We start from the raw sequence: 20,613 nt of genomic DNA on the forward strand, positions 1-20,613 counted from the left end.
CAGGGGAGGGTGAATGGGAAGAGATCAATCAATGAACTTGTATGCATATATGCATAACCCGTGGAAACAAACAATGGGGTAGAGCAGGCTAGAAGAGATTAATGGGGGCGGGGGGAGGAGGAACTATATAATACTTCCAACAATAAAGATTAAAAGAAAGAAAAAAAAGAATCATGTCTCACTCGTATGTCTCAAGACCTAACAGAATTACTGGTACATAATAGGTACTCAAAAATGTTCATTGAATTGAACTCACTTTCATTAGTCTTAGGGAAAAAAAATTCAGTGTACTATATTTTTATATGTTGATTGTTTTATACTGTTTCTTTCATATAGTTGGGATCAAGAGTTATAAGCAAAGAGCCAGCATTTTTTCAGTCCCAATGATGGGGTCACTCACAGCCACCACACCAAGTGCACAGTGTCACCCTGGGACTACCAATTAGCAGCTCATAAAGCACATTATGATTGCCATTTTCTCCACAAGTGAGAAAAAAACATTTTTTCCATTGTTCAGAAATGTCAGGAAAGTCTGAGAATGAAAATAATCATTAACAATATACAACTTTTAAGCAATTCTCTATGACTCAGAGAACCCCAAAAATCTCACTCTTGAAATAGTAATGGCTAAGGTCCTCGTTCTAGGAGTCCAATGTTGTATTAATTTTTTTCCAGTTGAGATATAATTGATAGCTATAATTGTCTTTCATAGTGTTTGATATTATAGAAGACTAGAAGCCCGGTGCACAAAATTCGTGCACGGCGGGGGGTTGTCCCTCAACCCAGCCTGTACCCTCTCCAATCTGGAACTCCTGGAGGGATGTCCGACTGCCCGTTTAGGCCCGATCCTGGTGGGATCAGGCCTAAACGGGCAGTCGGACATCCCTCTCACAATCCAGGACTGCTGGCTCCCAACTGCTTGCCTGCCTGCCTTCCTGATTGCCCCTAACCGCTTCTGCCTGCCAGGCTGATCACCCCCTAACCACTCCGCTGCCAGCCTGGTTGATGCTTAACTGCTCCCCTGCCAGCCTGTTTGCCCCCAACTTCCCTCCTCTGCCAGCCTGGTCACCCCTAACTGCCCTCTCCTGCAGGGTTGATAACCTCCAATTGCCCTCCCTTGCAAGCCTGGTCCCTCTCAACTGCCCTTCCTTGCAGGCCTGGTCCCTCACAACTGCCCTCCCTTGCAGGCCGGGTGCCTCCCAACTGCCCTCCCCTGCTGGCCATCTTGTAGTGGCCATCTTGTGTCCACATGGGGGCAGGATCTTTGACCACATGGGGGCAGCTATATTGTGTGTTGCAGTGATGATCAATCTGTATATTACTCTTTTATTAGATAAGATAGAGGCCTGGTGCACGGGTGGGGGCCAGCTGGTTTGCCCTGACGGGTGTCCCAGATCAGGGTGGGGTTCCCTTGGGGTGTGGGGTGGCCTGAGCGAGGGGCCTGTGGTGGTTTGCAGGCGGGCCACGCCCCCTGGCAACCTAAGAGGAGGCCCTGGTATCTGGGATTTATTTTCCTTCTACAATTGAAACTTTGTAGCCTGGAGCAGAGCCAAGCCTGCTGTTCCCTCCGGGCGGCAGCCATCTCTGTGGCAGTTAATTCACCTTCTACAGTTGAAACTTTGTTGCCTTAAGCGGGTGGGCCCGGCCAGGGTGTGCTTTAAAGCTTTGCTTCCCCTGTTGCCGCTGGCAACCCTGGCCTGCTCTCTCAAGCTCCATTCTGTTGCCATTTGTTTGAATTTGTTTACCTTCTATAATTGAAACTTTGTAGCTTGAGTGGAGGCTTAGGCCTGCAACGGCTATGGAAAGCTTGGCTTGCTCTGTTACCTGGGAAACCTTGCTCTCTGTGGCTGTAGCCATCTTGGTTTGGGTTAATTTGCATACTCGCCCTGATTGGCTGGTGGGCGTGGCTTGGCTGGTGGGCGTGGTTTATGCGGCAGAGTGATGGTTAATTTGCATATTACCATTTTATTAGAGAAGATATTAATAGATTCATACAAAAATTAAAAGATAATTTCAATCACATAAATAGGACTGATAAAAACCATTGAAAATAAGTCAGATCAAAACTGAGATTCTTTCTTTTAATAGACATTCACTGTACTCCTATGGTGTCTGTAACACATCTTGCCTGGCCCTCGGGATTTCAGGCATTTTCATGGTGTCTGGTAGAGTCCAGGACCTTGGTTAGGCATCTGGGGTACAAAGACAAATGAGACAGAGCACCCATGCTTGATGATTAATTCATTTATGGTCTAGTCATGGGAGAAAGACCTATAAATAACAAGGGCAATAAAGTGTTCCAAGGGCCACAAAGGAGCAAGTGGCCATCTTAATATGGGGTAGATGCGGGAATGAGGAGGAAAAGTCATATAAGTCAGTCATGGAGGAGGTCTCATTTGAGATAAACCTTGTAGGACAGGGAGATGCCTGCTACCTGGCGGGCCAGGGGGACAATATATCAGAAGCAATGGGGGCGCCAGGGTGCGATTATTAGCTGGGCACAACTGAGGTTCAGAGGATGAAGCACAGGAAGAGAGGCAAAATGAGGCTGGAAAGGTGGACTAAGGCCAGATCACCAAGTGCCTTGAATGCTGCACTGAGGAGTTTGCCCACAATCCCACAGGCCATAGGAAGACTCTGAGGTATTCACGCTGGGGAGTGGCCAGGGCCTAAACTCTACACATTAAATGGTTAATTCTATGTTATATGAGTTTTACCTCAACTTTTATTTATTTTTTAAATATATTTTTATTGGTTTCAGAGAGGAAGGGAGAAGGAGAGAGAAATAGAAACATCAGTGATGAGAGAGAATCATTGATTGGCTGCCTCCTTGCATGCCCCACACTGGGGATAAGCCCACAACCCGGGCATGTGCCCTGACTGGGAATCAAACCGTGACCTCCTAGTTCATAGCCTGATGTTCAACCACTGAACCATGCCAGCCAGGCTCAACTTTTATTTTAAAAAGCCATACTGCCCTAGCCAGTTTGGCTCAGTGGATAGAGCGTTGGCTCACGGACTGAAGGGCTGCAGGTTCAATTCCCAGTCAAGGGCACATACCTCAGTTGCAGGCTTGATCCCTGGCCCTGGTCAGGGTGTGTATGGGAGGCAACCAATCAATGTGTCTCTCTCACATGGATGTTTCTCTGTCTTCCCCCCTCCCTTTCACTCTCTCTAAAAATCAAAGGGAAAATATCCTTAGGTGAGGATTGACAAAAAAAAAAAGAAAAGAAAGAAAGGTCATACCTATGTTAAAAAAAAGAATGCCCTACAGGAATATACAATGCTGAGGGTCCACAGTATTATATTATGGCAATTCAGGTATAATACAGAGCAGAAAGCCTATGCACATGTACATGTGTGTGCGTACATATTCTGTGATACACACATGCAAATAATGGAGCAAAACAGTTGAAGCACGAACCTATCTCAACTTACCAGTGCAAATCTATGTCCAAAACTTATCCACTCCTTTTCTATGAGAATCTCAAATCCTTTAATGGTGCGGTAATAACTGTCCAGCATCAGCATAGCCAGAGATGTCAGCTGGGCTGTTCTGTCCCAACCATCACTGCAACGCACCACCACTGAGGTTTTCCCAGATTCTATTTTATCAGCAATTCTCACTGCCCCGGCAAGAAGCATCTTCAGAAAAGAAGGCACATTAGAACAAGCAACATATAATTTCTATTATAACAAAAATAATTCTGGGGAGAACATTGTAAGTTCAGATCAATAAGCCAAACAAGAATGCAAGGAATTGAAAATCACTAGAAAACATTAGTAGTATCATGGGAGGGGGAAATTTATACTAAGAAAAACTATAGCAGTAACTAGGGCCCTTTACTGTAACAGCCAACATGTACTTAAAAGACCTGATGTAAGGTAAGCACTATCTCTTTTTATTATATCACAGAAGCCCCCCAAAGAAGACCAAAGTCTGGATGTTTCTCATAGAAACTAAGGAAGCCCAAGCACACAGCAAAGATGTGCTAATTTGCAATGTTGAGAAACCACTTGGATACAGATTTATGGCACCAACACAGAGAAATCCTATCCAGAAAGCATGTAAGGGACTGGCCCTCTTTACCCTGATATACTCTAGCCAATGTGTCCCATCCACGTTTGATAGCCACCGTGTCTCATCAATCGAAGGGTACACAATCTCTTTTAATTTACGTAGTGACTCTCTCATCACATGAATGTTGTGGATCTCCAAGAAGACGAGTTCCGCATTTGGGTAAGCACTTTCACTTTCATATCCTCCACCCTTTGCCTGTGAAAGACAAAAGAAAGACATCACTTCATCTGAGTTAACGTTTGTCCTCTGTAGTATTACCAAGTAGAGACCATTTAAAGAAGCAACAAACTCATCTGTTTATTATAAACTTGCTACATCTTTCTATGACTTTTCTGTGGCCACTGGAACAAAGCACCACAAACTGAGTGGCTCAAAACAACAGAAATGTCTTCTCTCACAGTGCTGGAGGTGGGGAAGTCCAAAATCAAGATATTGGCAGGGACATGCTCCCTCAGAACCCTCTTGGGGGGATCCTTCTTTGCCTCTTCCAGCTTCTGGCAGTCCCAGGTATTCTTAGTTTATAGACACATTACTCCAATCTCTGTCTCATCATCACAAGTCCTTTTCCTGTGTCTATGTCCCTTCTCTTAAGGACACCAGTCAGATTGGATCAGGGATCACCCTAATCCAAAATAACCTCATCATAACTTGATTACATTTGCAAAGACCCTCTTTTGAAATAAGGCCACATTCACAGGCACCAGGGGTTAGGACTTTGACTTTTTAAAAATATATATTTAATTGATTTTTTACAGAGAGGAAGGGAAAGGGATAGTTAGAAACATCGATGAGAGAGAAACATCGATCAGCTACCTCCTGCACACCCCCCAACTGGGGATGTGCCTGCAACCAAGGTACGTGCCCTTGACCGGAATCGAACCTGGGACCCTTCAGTCCATAGGCTCACACTCTATCCACTGAGCCAAACCGGTTGTTAGGGCGACTTTTTTTTTTTTTTAATGGAGATACAACTCACCCAAAATAATCCTCTTATCACCCATTGTAAGTTTTTAACCCATTAAGAAATGGATCTTACTCAAGGCAAATTAGGTTTAAAAAGTTCTGTTAATGCTATCTATCTGAACACAAAAAGTTATACAACCACAAGATTAATAAAAATAAAATCGTTTGTAAATCTCTAACAATGATATTTATTTAAGCAATTTTAGTAAACTAAAATTGTAACAAAAAAGGGGAATATGGTTCACCCCTTGGTAATCTCATAACAAAATATGATCGAGCTTATATTTTGTAGAGATCAACATTTAAAACACATCTTTGATGAGAATGTAGAGAAGTTGAAACTCTAATACACTGCTGTTGGGAATTAAAATGACACAGTTTGTGGGTGGAAATTTTGGTGGTTCCTCAAAAAGTTAAAAATGGAATCACCATATGACACAGCAATCCCAGGCCCACAGGATTGGAAACAGGTATTCAAACAAAAACTTGTACACAAATGATCACATCAGCACTATTCACAATAGCCAAAGGTGAAAACAACCCAAATGCCCATCAATGGATGAAGGGATAAACAAATTGTTGTCTAACTATGTAATGGAACATTTTTCAACTATACAAAGGAATTAAGTACTGTTCCATGCTACAACATGAATGAATCTTGAAAACATTATATTCTAAGTTAAAGATGCCAGGCATGAAAGACCACATATTGTATGATCCCACTTATATGCAATGTCCAGAACAAGGAAATCTATATAGCAAGTAAATTAGTGGTTGCCAGGAGTTGAGGGGGAATGGGAGAGAATGGGCAGTGACTGCCAATGGGCACAGGGTTCCCATTTGGGGCTATGAAAGCATTCTGGAATTAGACAGTGGTAATTGTTGCAGAACACTGTGAATATACTGGAAGTCACTGAACTGTAAAACTTTGGAATGGTTAAATGGCAAGTTTTGCTATGTGAATTTTATATTAATAAAAGCAATAAATGCATCTGTCAACCCAAAGACCACACTCATCATTTAGTCTCCAACCATTTACCCAGTGGGTACGAATGCTCAACCCTGAGCTAAATAATGGAGCAACAATTATGAACAACTGTAGAATATAATCCTTAAGGTCTTCAACATCTAGTGGGGTAATCAGGTGAGTAAAAGGGCACATGAAGAACAGGGGGTAAGACCTTTCCTGTAGAAGAGCGTGAGGCTCCCAGGGTGGGCAGAAGAGATGTCTACAATGAGAAGATAACACAAGTTAGGAAAGCTTTGCTGTGGGGAGGAAGGTCAAAAACACTCAAGGTAGAGGGGCCAATCATGTTTACATGACCAGAAGATGGGTGAAGATGTGGTTTCCTGACAGGCAGGCAAGAAGTTCAGCAGAGAACACTAGGGCAGTGATGAGAGCAGGAAGAGAGGAGGCCAGAGTGGTCAGGTCCTGGTTCAGACTTGCACTGTAGAATCATCACTGGCTACATAGGGACAGAAGGGACTGGACAAGGGGGGACCTTGTGCAGGTGGACCAGCTCAGAGACAGGCGATCACCCGGCTGAAGGAATCATGATAGAGGCACCAGGACAGAGACATGCACCTGAGTTGATATATTTAAGAAGCAGGACATGGTGCTGATTGGGACAATGGAACTGGGTAGCACAGGAGGTGACACTGATGCCTATAATTTTGGACTGGGTAACCTGAGAGATGGTGGTATTATTTACTGGGATACACCAGTGGTCGGCAAACTCATTAGCCAACAGAGTCAAATATCAATAGTACAACGATTTAAATTTCTTTTGAGAATCAAATTCTTTAAACTTAAACTTCTTCTAACGCCACTTCTTCAAAATAGACTTGCCCAGGCTGTGGTATTTTGTGGAAGAGCCACACTCAAGGGGCCAAAGAGCTGCATGTGGCTCGCGAGCCGCAGTTTGCCGACCACTGGGATACACTATTAGAGAAGAAACAGTGTTTGGCTTTGAGTATAGTGAATACAAAATGCCTGTGAGGAATTCAAGTGGAGAGGCCTACAGGATTCGGGATACACAGGTCTGAAGTTGAGAAGAGAGGTCTGAGCTGTGCATATCAATATGAAGTCGAGGACATGTGGATGATACTGGAGGACAAAGGTCTGGCACATGGTGCTCAAGGACAGCGTGTAATGTGAAGAGAGAAGTAAAAACCAGGAACTTGAATAAGGCCAACATTTAAGGAATATAAAGCAAGAGAAGATCAGCCAGAGATTGAAGGAAAAGAGAAAAAAGGGAAAAGTATTTTGAAAAGGAGAAAGTACTTAATCATGTCAAAAGCTCACGAAAACAAGGAAAAGAACTAAAAAAAAAATAAACATTGGATTTTGTGACAAGAAAACACTTGGGGACTTTACCAAGAACAGCCTGGGTAGAGATGAGGATGGGAGCTAGTTTCACATAGCTTAAGGGGTGAGTGAATGGCAGTGAGCACTGAGGGGTATCAAGGAGGCAGCTCCTCCAAGAAGTCTTGTAAAGGGCAGGAGGAGTTAGCTGGAAAGAGACAGTGATGATGATTCCAGGGAGGGCTTATCTATGTAAATGAAAATGATTTCACGGGAAGGAGTCAGTGGAGGGGAAAGGTCAAAGATCCCAGAGCAAGAAAAGGGATGATTGAGCAGGTGGAGAGGTTGGGGGATAATGGCAGGGCACAAGGAAGAGGCCACCCCTTCCTCAATAACAGGAGGCAAGAGGCTGCCACAGGCAGCAATTCAAGCTAGTTTCCAGGTGTGGTGGCAGGAGCAGTTGGAGTTCCTGTCTGAGGATTGGTTTGCCCTCTGTGGAGAAGGAAGGCCAGCTGTTGAGGATGAAGGGGATAGAGCTGGGTCCTGCATTAGACAAGAGTCATTAAGAGGCTGAAACAGCTCCTGGGGAGTCTATAGGGTGATTGAGGGTGAAAAACTTCCCAGCAGTGATGAGGGCCCAGTCTGGAGAGTATAAATCTGGAGTGGCTCCAACCTGCACATTGTGAGCCTCTTATCCTCCTGGAACACTCAGCAGCCCAGGTTGTGGGCATGAGAAAGGCAGGCAGGAGAAGTGAACTGGGTCAGGCAGGAGTGCTGGAGGGCGAATGAGCCAAGATTCGGGCCAGGAGACGTTGGACTAGACAGCCTAAGGAGCCCAGGCTGGGCAAGATCACGTGGATATTCCCAGAGCCGAGAGAAACAGGAGGAAGTGCGGGGTCTGGGGGTCCGTGCATTGAGGACAAGCTGTGGAGTGGCCTGTGAGCACTGGCACAAGAGGCTAAGGACTGAGAGGGGAGTTTGCATCTGAGAATTCAGAAGGAAAGATGTTCTGGGGAAGACCAGAGGCTGTGTGTGAGGCTGAAAGCCCGGTCTCCTGGATGTAGGAACAGTTGCTGAATATCTGATAAAGTCTGTAAGTGGCAAACATGACTGACAGTAAAACAACAGAATTTTTGTACATTTGGATGCCAGCTTATACTTCAAGTTATTCTATAGAATTATATGGGACACTTAAACTTCATTAGAACACTTTTTGAACACCAACTATGGACAAAGCAGTTTAGAGCCCAGTCCTGCTTCCGTGGCATAATTATGTTTTTCATAAAAAATATAAACCTAAGACCAGGCTCTCTTGGACAAGGAGAGACTACCACCCCTGCGGGTACTCCCCAGACTAGGGGACTCGGGCATGGAGCCCATGCCATCTTGAAGGGGAGAACGGCCTTTTCTAGGAGCTCATCAGCACCACCACCCAGACAGGCCTTGGAACTGCCCACGGCCCAGCAGCCACTCCAGCCAAAATCCTGCTGCCCCACCCGCAGACCCGCGGACCCTGGGACCTCCACCTCCAAAGGTGCACCGCTTGGCAGCAGTAAGTGCAACTTCCCCCTCCCCAGCGGCAGAACTCCGGACACCACATTCTTGCGTTTCCATCGCGCAGGCATCCAGGGCACACCACTCCATAGGCAGCGCCTGGGAGCCACTGGGAGCCCCCGCTGGGTGTGATTTTGTACAGACAAGGGCGCGCTGCCCTGCAGTAGAAATTCTGAACTCCCTCTTCCTGAATAACTGCCCGCAGACACCCCAGTTGTGCAACTTCAGTGCCAGGGCCCCTCAGAGTGCGTCAGAGCTCTGCACAAACGCACCTCCACAGTCACGCATTTCCAACAGGCAGGCACCCTGAGCCCATCTATCCACAGGGCGCTCCTGGGAGCCGCTGTGAGCTCTCACTGGGTGTGATATTGGACAAAAAGGGACGCACCCCCCCCCCCCACCCCATACACACACAACCCCACCCCCTGGGCAGTAGAAATTCTGAATTCACTCATCCTGGATACCTGCCCACAGACGCCTCAATTACGCGGCTTCAGTGCCAGGGCCCTTCAGAATGCTTCAGTGTGCCTCGCTGGCAAACGCACCGCAGGTGCCCCTGTAAGCTGCCTCTGGGAGCGTGCGCCTATCCACCACAGGTGCAGCAGCAAAAGCTGAGTCTGCCCACCTGACAACTACAGAACTCTGAACATCACAGTCACACCTTTCCAGAGCACAGGCCCCCTGAGCCCCATCACCCCAATAGACAGTCCCTGGGTGCCTCTGTGGGCTTGTAATCCCAGCTCTGCCACCCAAATGCCACCTCAGCTTTCTTACCTGTAAAAATCTCAAAGGGTCACTGTGGGGATTAACTGCTAAGTAAATCCTATCTAATAAAGAGGGAATATGCTAATTGACCCTCACACTGTCGAAAAGATGGCAGCACCACAGCCAATAAGGAGGGAATATGCTAATTGACTGCCCAGCCCTCAGCCCCCCAGCTGCCCAGGGCCAGCTTGAGGCACAGGCAAGCCTCAGATGGCGGCTGCCCAGGCGCCCAGGGCCGCCCGAGGCTCAGGTAACCAGTGCCGGCCAAGGCCTGCGCTGCCGGCAGTGGCAGCAGCAGAGGTGTGATTGGGGTGTCACCTTCCCCTGATCGCCGGGTTGCCTCCCACCCTTGAGGGTTCCTGGACTGTGAGAGGGGGCAGGCCGGGCTGAGGGACCCCCCCTCCAGTGCATGGGTGTCTAGTTAATAAAATAAAATAAATTATCTTAAAGCTAATCCATGCAAAGCTTGGTGCCTGTCCAACATCCCCCAAAGTTACTCAAGCACTAATATAGTATTGCCTCACCAGCACCTACCATGTATAAAGCCACGAGCCAGGTAGAGCCCTTCCCTGAGGGAGCGCTGAGGAAGAGGCTCTAGGAAGGGTTGGGTGGGGCCTCGTGCTTATCAAGCACGTCATCACGGAGCCCTTGTCAAAAGCTAGTTTTAAACAGGAGGATGTATAGCAAGGCAGTTTGTTGCCTGGAAGCTAATTACTAAAGATCCAAATGAGGCAAATGACAATCAGAAAATGGGGTTATAGCCAAAACCTAGCGGGTTTGGCTCAGTGGAAAGAGTGTTGGCCTGGAGACTGAAGGGTCCCAGGTTCAATTCCCATCAAGGGCACATTCCTGGGTTGTGGCCTCCATCCCCAGTTGGGGGCATGCAGGAGGCAGCTGATCAATGATTCTCTCTCATCATTGATATTTCTATCTCTCTCTCCTCCCTTCCTCTCTGAAATCAATAAACATATATTTAAAATAAAAAATAAAAAATGGGGTTATAAAAGAAAAATAGTGTGATTACCCATTCCAAGCCAGGACACAGAGAACAGACAGCTGGAGGTCTTGAGACAGAAGAAGAGGAAGGAGGGTGAGAAGCGCCCCTGCCTATACTCCCAGCCGGGACAGGGAGAGAGTTTCAGAGAGTTCTGGAAGACAAGAACTTGCTGGCCAGACCTCTTTCTATGGGGGCAAGCAGGGCTCTGAATAGGAGCTAGTGACACTGGGGCACTGTTACAGACCAGCCCCCAATTCTGCAAGAATAAGCTGATAGCAGCGGAGATAGGGCCATACCAACACTTTTGGGAATAGGAAACCTGAATACCAGCAGACAGCTGAAGGATGTACTCAGATTTCCTCGATTTCAAACAGCTATTCAGTGCTTGTTGAAGGTGTGCCACACTCTCCACCCATCAGCATGCCAATCCTCAGTAGCAGGGAGGGCTCCCAGGTGAGAACACTGAAGCCTCAGAGAGGGCAGGCAACTCCTAAAGGCCAAAGGGATAAACTGCCAGGGCAGGATTCCCATATCCCCAGACTCAGAAATCCACACTATTCATTATGGACTGCATGATTCTGTCTCTGAAAAATTCTTATGTTGAAATCCTACCCCACAAAGTGATGGTATTAGGAGGTGGGGCCTTTGGGAGGGGATTAGGTGTTGAGGGTAGAACCCTTATAGGAGACACCAGAGAGCTGGCCTCTTTCTGCTCTTAGATGTGTGAGGACACAGCAAGAAGGTGGCTATCTAGAAGCCAGGAAATAGGTCTTCACCATACACAGGATCTGCTGGCACCCTGATTTTGGAATTCCAGCCTCCAGAATTGTGAGAAGTAAATGTTTATTGTTTACTAGAGGCCTGGTGCATGGATTTGTGCACCAGTGGGATCCCTCAACCTGGCCTTCGCCCTCTCGCAATCCAGGACCCCTCGGGGGATGTCAGATAGCTGGTTTCAGCCCAATCCCTGCAGGCCCGATCCAGACAAGAAGGAGCCCAATCCCCGCAGGCCTGATCCAGACAGGAGGGAGCCCGATCCTGTGCATTGAGCATCTGTCTCCTGGTGGTCAGTGAGCATCATAGTGACTGGTCAACCGGTCGTTCAGTCGCTTAGGCTTTTATATATATAGATAACTCACCCAGTCTTCAGTGTTTTGTTATATCAGCCAGAGCTGAAACACCCCCTTCCATGGTGTCCTGATTCTATCTTTTCCACACTGGATGAAGCACAATGAACTGCCCTTGCTCTGTGGATGTTTAGAAGATCGCCTCTGTGAATATAGCTTTCATCTTGTGTTTTATTTCTTTGGGATAGTATTACAGTGGTGACAGGAAGTATGCAGAGACATAGGAAGACTGACAAGGGTTAATGATCCATCAGATGTGGGTAGCAAGAGAAACTAAGGTATCCACATTAAATCCCTGGCAACTGTGAGCATGACCTTTTTTTGAAAAGGGGGTATTTGCAGATGTGATTAAGTTAAGGATCTTGGGATGAGGAGAAATCCTGGATTATCTTGGGTGGGCCGTAAATGCCATCACAAGTATCCTTAGAAGAAAGGAGGAGATGACATAGACACAGGGCAGAAGGCCATGTGAAGACACAGAGGCAGAGATTGGTGTGTTGTGGCTACATGCACAGAACAGCCAGTAGGATCTGCAAGAGGCAAAGAAAGATTCTCCCCTGAAGCCCTTTTAAGGGAGCACAACCCTGCCAGATTTCAGACTTCTGGCCTCCAAAACCATGAGGGAATAAATTTGTGTTAAGGTGCCAAGTGTGTGGTAATTTGTACAGCTGCCTCAGGAAACTCATGTACTGCTCATCTCCATCCCCACCCTGTTCCTCTTCCAGTCTTTCCCATCTCAGTAGCCAACACCACCCATCACTCCCCAGGCCAGACACCTGAGTCAGTGAGCTTATCAATATATTTACTGAGTTCTGAGGATGTACCCAGCATGGTGCTGAGTCCTTTACGTGCATTCTTCTCACTTAATTTTAATCCTTACACAGCCCTCTACACGAGGTACTGTTACCTCCCATTTCATAGAAGAGGAACCTGAGGCTTATGAAGAGGTGAGGTAAATGGCTCAGGTCTCCACATAGCATCAAGTGGCAGAACCTGGAGAAAAACTCAGGTGTAAGTGATTGCCAAGCCAAGGGTTCTTACACCCTGCCTCTCAGTTTGGATATGCTGAAGTTGTTACCTGGGAGACAGCCAAGTGGAGATGGCAACCAGACGACAGATGGAAATTTTGTCTAGACCTCAGGAGGAATGAAAGTGGGATATAAACTTGGGTGTGAAACTCAGCATATAGAGTGTTTAAATTCATGGCATAGGAGGAGATTGCACAAAGTTGAAAAGAGGATCCCAGATTGAGTTCAAGGAGCACTGCCATTTTCAGGTTGGGAAGAGGAAGAGGAACCAGTGAAGGAGACCAAGCCAGGCAGGCTGGAGACAGACATCCAGGGTGTGAATGTCATAAAAGTCAAGAGAATGGAGCAGTACACGCTGAGGTCAGTAACAATGACAGCTAACTTGAACCGAATGCTTTCTCACAGGGACAGGTAGTGTCCCAAGCTCTTTACAGTTGTCTCATATCCACTCCAGGAAGTAGGTTTACTGTCACTGCCACTTTAGAGACTAGGCAATCATGGTGCAGAAAGATGAAGTCATATAGCAAATAACCAGTTTCCTTCAATGCTCTCTCGGAGCATATTTCATGTTCCTCCATACCTCAGAGGATAACCATGTGGCAGTTGCTGCAACTACTTGTTCAGCGTGTCTCTCCCGATACCTAGCAAATGCCTGGCCCATAGAAGGCACTCAAGTACTGAAGGAAAATGGAGTATCTGATGGCTCATTTGCTCCTTGAAGTAGAAGGTAATGGCTTCTCTCCAGAGTGAGATGGGAGGGTGGTTTTTTGGAGATTGTGGCCAACAAAATAATCACTGAGAAAATAAGAGGTTCAAGTTGCCCAAAGAAACAAAGACCTCCCTAAGCACTGCTGAGGAGAACATGAGGGGTCATGACCATGCTCTCAGACATCTTCCTTCTTGCCACTCTTGTGAATGACGTGCTCTGGCACACTGTTGAGTAGGTACATGTGTTCTCTAGAATGCCCTGCTTGTCTCCTCCCGCTAACCACCCAAAGCCAGCTCAAATGGTGCCTTCTTCAGGAAGCCTTGCCCAGCTTCACAATCAGGCCTGGCCAGTCCCTTTCCTGGCTCCGCCAGCATACTGAGTTGATACCTGTAAACAGCACCTCGCCTGGTCTGTTGTGGTATTTCCTCCTAGTAGGTGCTTATTACATGTTTGTTGCCAAAATGACATGAGATGGTAAGGGCTGTCACCACCTTCCTGATACCTGAAATTACTTGTGGAAGGGGCCAAGCCCTCTGACTGCCAAATACCTACCTGTAGTAACACATTGCTGGAAAGTCAATCATGGGAAGTAGAAATGACTCAGTTCTAGAGCCTTTTCTATTTGGATAGTGGGTACTGGAGGCTTGATGTCATAGCTATTGAAGGATCCTGTCCCCTTCAGCTACTGGGAATCAAATGGAGTGGTCTGCAGATGCTACTGCTCCATGTGATATATGGAAACCTTTATACACTGAGTGGCCAGATTATTATGATCTCTGAACACATAATAATCTGGCCACTCAGTGTTTGTGTGTGTGTGTGTGTGTGTGTGTGTGTGTGTGTATGTATGTGTGTGTGTATATATATATATATATATATATATATATATATATATATATATATATATATTAGAGGCCCGGTGCATGAATTCATGCATGGGTGGGGTCCGGCCAGCCAGCCTGCCTGCTGGTCGAACTCCTGGTCGAGGGGACAATTTGTATATTAGCCTTTTATTATATAGGATATACACTGAGTGGCCAGATTATTATGCATTCAGAAATCATAATAATCTGGCCACTCAGTGTATTTCCCTAGTTTCACATATTTGACTCCATTCTAACAGGCCTTCAGACCAAATATGAATTAGTCAAGCAATTACCATATTTCCAAGGTTAAAGGGACTTCCAAGGGCCTTACGATCATTTCATTAAGATACTTACTTGTTTCTTTAGGTGATAATTCTCTTTCTGGGTCTTTGCTTAATTAACTCAGCAGACAGGATTGTGGGGGAACAATAAGAGAGACAAGATCCCAACTCACATGAGACATCCACAGGGAGGAATAGCTATGGGCTATTTGAAAAGATTCTACCTTCAGGTGGGGAGGAAGTCAACAGCTATTTGAACTGCATAACAATTTACAGACAGTACATGAGACAAGACCTACTGGTTCTGCAATGTCATCAAGAATGTACCTTGTTGGTATCCGCGACACTGATTTGTCGGGCATCAAAGATGATAAGTTTGTGAGACTGTGCATTAGCATCCATTATTGTCTGCAAGTATTTTTCATCTTCTTTGCAGCGTTTATCACTGGGACCCACAAGTGGCTGGCTGCACCGAGTGATTGTTGCCTGACTTTCTGGATGAATCCATGACAACACCTAGTGTGTGTAAGTAACAAATATGAGTACAGTTCCTAAAACAGTATGTGCTCTAAATACCACGTAGTAAAAGCAAGTTCTCTTCTCAAGCACAGCTTCTTCTGTATATTTTCCTCAAAGTGGAGGGGTCAGGCCAATCACAGCAACAATAGTGGCTATGAGATGCAATGTCTGGGTCAGGATGAAAGAAGTCTGACTAGATGAGCTCTAAAAAATCCCCTTCCACATCTAAACTTCTATGATTCTAAGAAAAGCAGAAACTAAGTGAAAAGGTTACTAACATCAAGCCCCATTCCTAATTGATTGACTAGTTTTATTTTGTCTCCTAATTGAAAAACATCTTTGTATTTCAACAATGATATATGTGGCAAGATAAGGACAAAGTGAATATACAGTCTCTCATAAAATCTAAAGCTATATCCCCAAACCTTCTTTTTTCCTCCTGTGGCCAAGAGAATCAGGATTGTACCAGACTGCAAATTCTAGGCTCAAAAACGTTCACTCCCTCCTGGGTTGTGGTGACAGTATCATGGGGGTATGCCTATGTCCAAACTCATCACATTTTATCCATTAAACATGTGCCATGTTTTTGTATATCAATTAATCCTCAATAAAGCTATTTAAAAAACCCATCCCCTGCTGGCTCCTATGTTTCTTTTCATAATGGTATCCTTCCCATGCAGCTGCAGCCTTGCACTCAGCATCCAAGAAAGAGTGTCTTTCTCTGAGATGAGTCGATGAAACCAGAGACACAAACCATTAAAGCATTAACATGCTAACTCTTTCTTGCTGTCTTTTGTTATACGTACTACATTTTGAGAGCTAAACTGAAATTACCCTTGTACTTAGTAATGTGAAGTCATATGAGGCAGTCAGCAAACATAATGTTTACATAATTAGGTAGTTCCTGAGAATCAAAGATATGTTCAGGTTTTTAGACTTCTTTTTCTACTTTTCATTTTGTTCACTAGATTTTTTTCTATTCTCTTCCCATATTAGATCTAATACAATATGTTTATACCTAAATGACAATGTTTATTACTTACAGGGACTCTGCCTTTCGCTCGAAAGGCTGCTACTTTTGCAAGGTCATCATCTTTTACATTAGTTGGCACAACAATGATGGCAGGGTAAGTGTCACAGAGCTCATAATTACTGTTTACTTTGGCTATTTTCCAACTCTCATTTGGCAAGCCCTGTAGGGTGTTAGAGAAGAAAGAAGAGGGGAAAAGCATACTTTTACACTTTTGAAAAGTACTAAGCATGAACCATATCCATTTCTTATTTTGTGCTAAAATCCTACCTAATAAAACAGTAATATGCAAATTGACCGCACCTTCGCCACGCCAAGCCACGCCCACCACCCAAAGCCACCCAATCAGAGCGAGCATGCAAATAAACCCGACCAAGATGGCTGTTAATTTGCATACATAGGCGCCCTGAGCTGACCCCCTGTGACAGATTGCAGGGAGCTGGGGTCCACTCTGGCACCAGACCAAAAGCCTCCGGAGGCTTTTGGTCTGGTGCATGAGCGGACCCCCTGCCATCGATTGCAGGGTGCTGGGGGTCCGCTCCTGCCCAAGAGGCTTTTGGTCTGGGCAGGCCTGGGCAGGGGCTGAGCCGGTGATCAGAGGGAGCTGGAGAGGCCTGCCCAGGCCTAAAGCTTCGGCTAGAGGCTTTAGGCCTGGGCAGGGCCCAGCCCTCCATTGGTGTGAACTGTAGAGGAAACACCTTTTCTGACTGCACATTGGCTAAGCTTCCTGTATGCCACTGGTAATATTCTTAGTAACTTGGGTAATAAGAATCCAAAAAGGTGATCTATGGTTTTTCCACCACACTTCTGGAGAAAAAAATGAAGGTCTGCTGCTGGAAGGCTAAGAAATGTCATATCCTGCCCTAGCTGGTTTGACTCAGTGGATAATGCCTCAGCCTGCAGACAGCAGGGTCTGGGTTTGATTCTGATCAAAGGCAGCATGTACCTAGGTTGCAGGCTCCTCCCTGGCTGGGGCCCAGATCAGGGCTCATGCAGGAGGCAACCAATCAAAGTGTTTCTCTCTGTCTTTCCCTTTCTCTTCCACATTCTCTAAAAGTCAATGGAAACATACCCTCAGGTGAGGATAAAAAATAAAGAAAGAAATCCATATCCTATGAAAGACACATCTTGAAAATGCCTAAAGAAAGTTGTCATTTTTTCTTGGTGAAGGGACTGGAGTCTGTGTTGATGAAAACACCTTGGTGGCTGTGGTGACTGATAGTGGCTGCAGCAGTGGGGTGATGGGGCTGGTGCCTTCCCCTGACCAGCCCGGTTGCCTCCCACAAAGGGAGGCCAGACTGCGGCTTAGGCCCACGCTCCCTGTGGGGCGCGGGCCTAAGCCATCAGTAGGACATCCCCTGAGGGCTCCCAGTATGTGAGAGGGGGCAGGTTGGGCTGAGGGACCCCTGACCCCCAGTGCACGAATTTCATGCACCGGGCCCCTAGTCTGTTCATAATTTGTTCAGTGCTAATTAAAAGTTTAAATATATATTTATCTAATATGACCCATTGCCTACCCATTTAAAATTTAATGAAGCATAAGAATTTCTAAACATACTAAAAAAAATGAAGATTATATACTAGAATCCCAGTCCTATACATTTCTTGTAGTGTTTTTATAAAGAATGAGCATAGTGTTGTCTTCAAAAATACTCATGAAAGTCCTTTGGAGACAGAAATTTCTTACCAATGTCTAAAATAAATAATACATATCACTATACCAAATATAAGGTGGAGACAAAGATTAAATATCATGAAATAATCTTCTTGGAACATCTTGAAACTGACAATGCACTAGTTTCTGGTAGGGAAATACCATAACAGAGTGATATAATCATGTCATATATTTAAAATATAATTTAAACCATTGGTTTTAATCCTTACTCATCAACTCATTATGAGAATCTATAATAATAAAAGTATAATATGCTAATTAGACCAGACAGCCAAACGATCTTCCAGACATCATTCTGGACGTCCTTCCAGACGAAGCCATGGCAGCAGGGGCTGAGGCAGAGGCGATTAGGGGTGATCAGGCAGGCAGGCGAGTGGTTAGGGGTGATCAGGAAGGCAGGCGAGTGGTTAGGGGCGATCAGGCAATCAGGCGAGTGGTTAGGGGCGATCAGGCAGGCAAGCAGAGTGGTTAGGAATGGTCAGGCAGGCAGGCGAGTGGTTAGGGGTGATCAGGCAGGCAGGCAGAGTGGTTAGAGGTGATCAGGCAGGCAGGCAGGCGAGTAGTTAGGGGCAATAAGGCAGGCAGGCAAAGCAGTTAGGGGTGATCAGGCAGGCAAGTGGTTAGGGGTGATCAGGCAGGCAGGCGAGTGGTTAGGGACGATCAGGCAGGCAGGCAGAGTGGTTAGGAGTGGTCAGGCAGGCAGGAGAGTAGTTAGGGGCAATCAGGCAGGCAGGTGAGTGGTTAGGGGCGATCAGGCAGGCAGGCAAGTGGTTAGGGGCGATCAGGCAGGCAGGCAGGTGAGCAGTTAGGAGCCAGCAGTCCCGGATTGTGAGAGGGATGTCCGACTGCCTGTTTAGGCCTGATCCCACAGGGAAGTTGGACATCCCCAAGGGGTCCCTGATTGTGAGAGGGTGCAGGCCAGGCTGAGGGGGTCCTCCCCACCCTATGCATGAATTTTCTGCACCTATTTCATGCACTAGGCCTCTAGTATCTAATAAAAACCATCTAGTCAATTTTCTTTTTAAACCCCAGTTCTTGTACTCCACTTGTCTCTGGAAAAGGGATGTGGCATAGTCAAAGGTATGCCACAGGGGGAACAGGGCATCCCAAAGATGAAGAACCTACAAGCTAGGTAAATTATGTCTATGTACAGTTTGTTTCAAAAGGTTTCTTTTCTACAACATTTCTAACCTTTTAGAAGAGAAAAAGATGCTCAACCTATTTTTAGTTTTGATAAGCAACATACTTTACCTGTCTTTTATATTCAGCTACTGGATCATAAACTTTCCATCCATTAATTGGAAATTTTTCTTTATAGTTGAATGCAAAGAGTGTCTGGATATAAAAAAACACAAAATACATGTCAGCATTTCTTTGCTATGTCATATATCCAATATTAAAACTTTTCATTCAGTTATAAGCTGAATGTATTAAGATTCCCCTTTCAATTTGTAAATGTTGAAGCTCCAAATATACAGTTTTCTTAATCATTACATAGAACTACTGAATTTTAAATATTCTAATACTAGTTTCCAACAGAGAGAAAACAGATAAAGGCAACCTCTGAAAAAGGGAATAATTAAGCATGAAATTTTGGACCCCCACAAAGGAATGCAAAATAGGTTATTTTGGTGTATTTACCTGCCCATTGGAAAGAGGAAATGCATGTTTACTGAGGTTTTCAAATATTCCCAGTTTACTCTGTTCTTCTTGTTTATAAGCAAGTCGCAAGTTTCTCATATCCTGTTAAACAATTAGAAAAGCTCATTTATTCAGTGTGTATTGAGTACCTATTAGAACCATGCTGTAAGAGATCAATAAAATATTTTTGTTCATTTCTCATGTTATACTTTATCTTGCTCCAACTAACAAAAGGCAATTAACAAAAACACCTCCAACAAGATTTTTTCCCTTTTTTAAAATATGTTTTTATTGACTTCAGAGAGAGGAAGGGAGAGAGAGAGATAGAAACATCAATGATGAGAGAGAACCATCCATCGGCTGCCTCCTGCATGCCTCCTACTGGGGATCGAGCCCGAAACCTGGGCATGTGCCCTGAGTGGGAATCAAACTGTGATCGCCTGGTTCATGGGGCAACACTCAACCACTGAGCCACACAGGCCAGGCCAGTGTGAAAATTAAGTGAGAAAACTGGAACAGAGGACATGTGTTGGGGGAAAAAACTCTTCAGATGGAATCAAGAATAAAGTTAGTACATCAAGACCTGTGCATTTACTTCCTAAAGATATGAGACACACAATCAATGGTGAGCTTTAAACTATTGAAAGAATCAATTACAGATCTTGCACCCTCCATAAAATAGAAATGTGACAGAGGTTCCTTCCCAGGACTCAGAGCAAGGACTCTGTCATAGAGAGACATCGCCCTCAGTGACTTCCTTACAAAAATGATAATGCTCTTCCTAAAGATCAGTTTCTTAAAATGCCCCACCATGCAAGCTGCTGTCCAAAAGCTCAAGTGAAGGTGGGGAGGAACAATTCCTGTGAGGTGGCTCAGCTGGGGCAATTTCTTCCAGGACTGGTTTGAGTAGTTCCCCCCCACCCCCGAACCTTCTAAAACCACTGCTGGTAAACACAAAAATATCACTATTCTTTAACATTATTTGAAATTCAAAAATAATTATGGCCACAAACAAATTTAAGGTAGAGTAATTTGGAAATGAGGAAGTTGGTAAATGTCTGTCAATAGAGGC

At 45.3% G+C, this 20,613-nt stretch overlaps 1 protein-coding gene across 3 annotated transcripts in view; it reads right to left on the bottom strand.

Annotated features, from left to right (window-relative positions):
• Positions 1-20,613, bottom strand: part of MTMR1 (myotubularin related protein 1) — a 75,537-nt gene that overhangs the window by 17,834 nt on the left and 37,090 nt on the right. For all 3 annotated transcript variants that reach the window (XM_079764269.1, XM_079764268.1, XM_079764270.1), the window contains 6 exons: positions 19,542-19,643; positions 19,152-19,235; positions 16,239-16,388; positions 15,004-15,192; positions 4,091-4,276; positions 3,439-3,645 (listed from right to left, as the gene is read on the bottom strand). In XM_079764269.1, the coding sequence (XP_079620395.1) occupies positions 3,439-3,645; positions 4,091-4,276; positions 15,004-15,192; positions 16,239-16,388; positions 19,152-19,235; positions 19,542-19,643 (918 nt within the window). The remainder of the gene's footprint in view (positions 1-3,438; positions 3,646-4,090; positions 4,277-15,003; positions 15,193-16,238; positions 16,389-19,151; positions 19,236-19,541; positions 19,644-20,613) is intronic.

Source organism: Cnephaeus nilssonii (genome assembly GCF_951640355.1).
Source record: "Cnephaeus nilssonii genome assembly, chromosome: X".
NCBI classification, from domain to species: Eukaryota; Metazoa; Chordata; class Mammalia; order Chiroptera; family Vespertilionidae; genus Cnephaeus; species Cnephaeus nilssonii.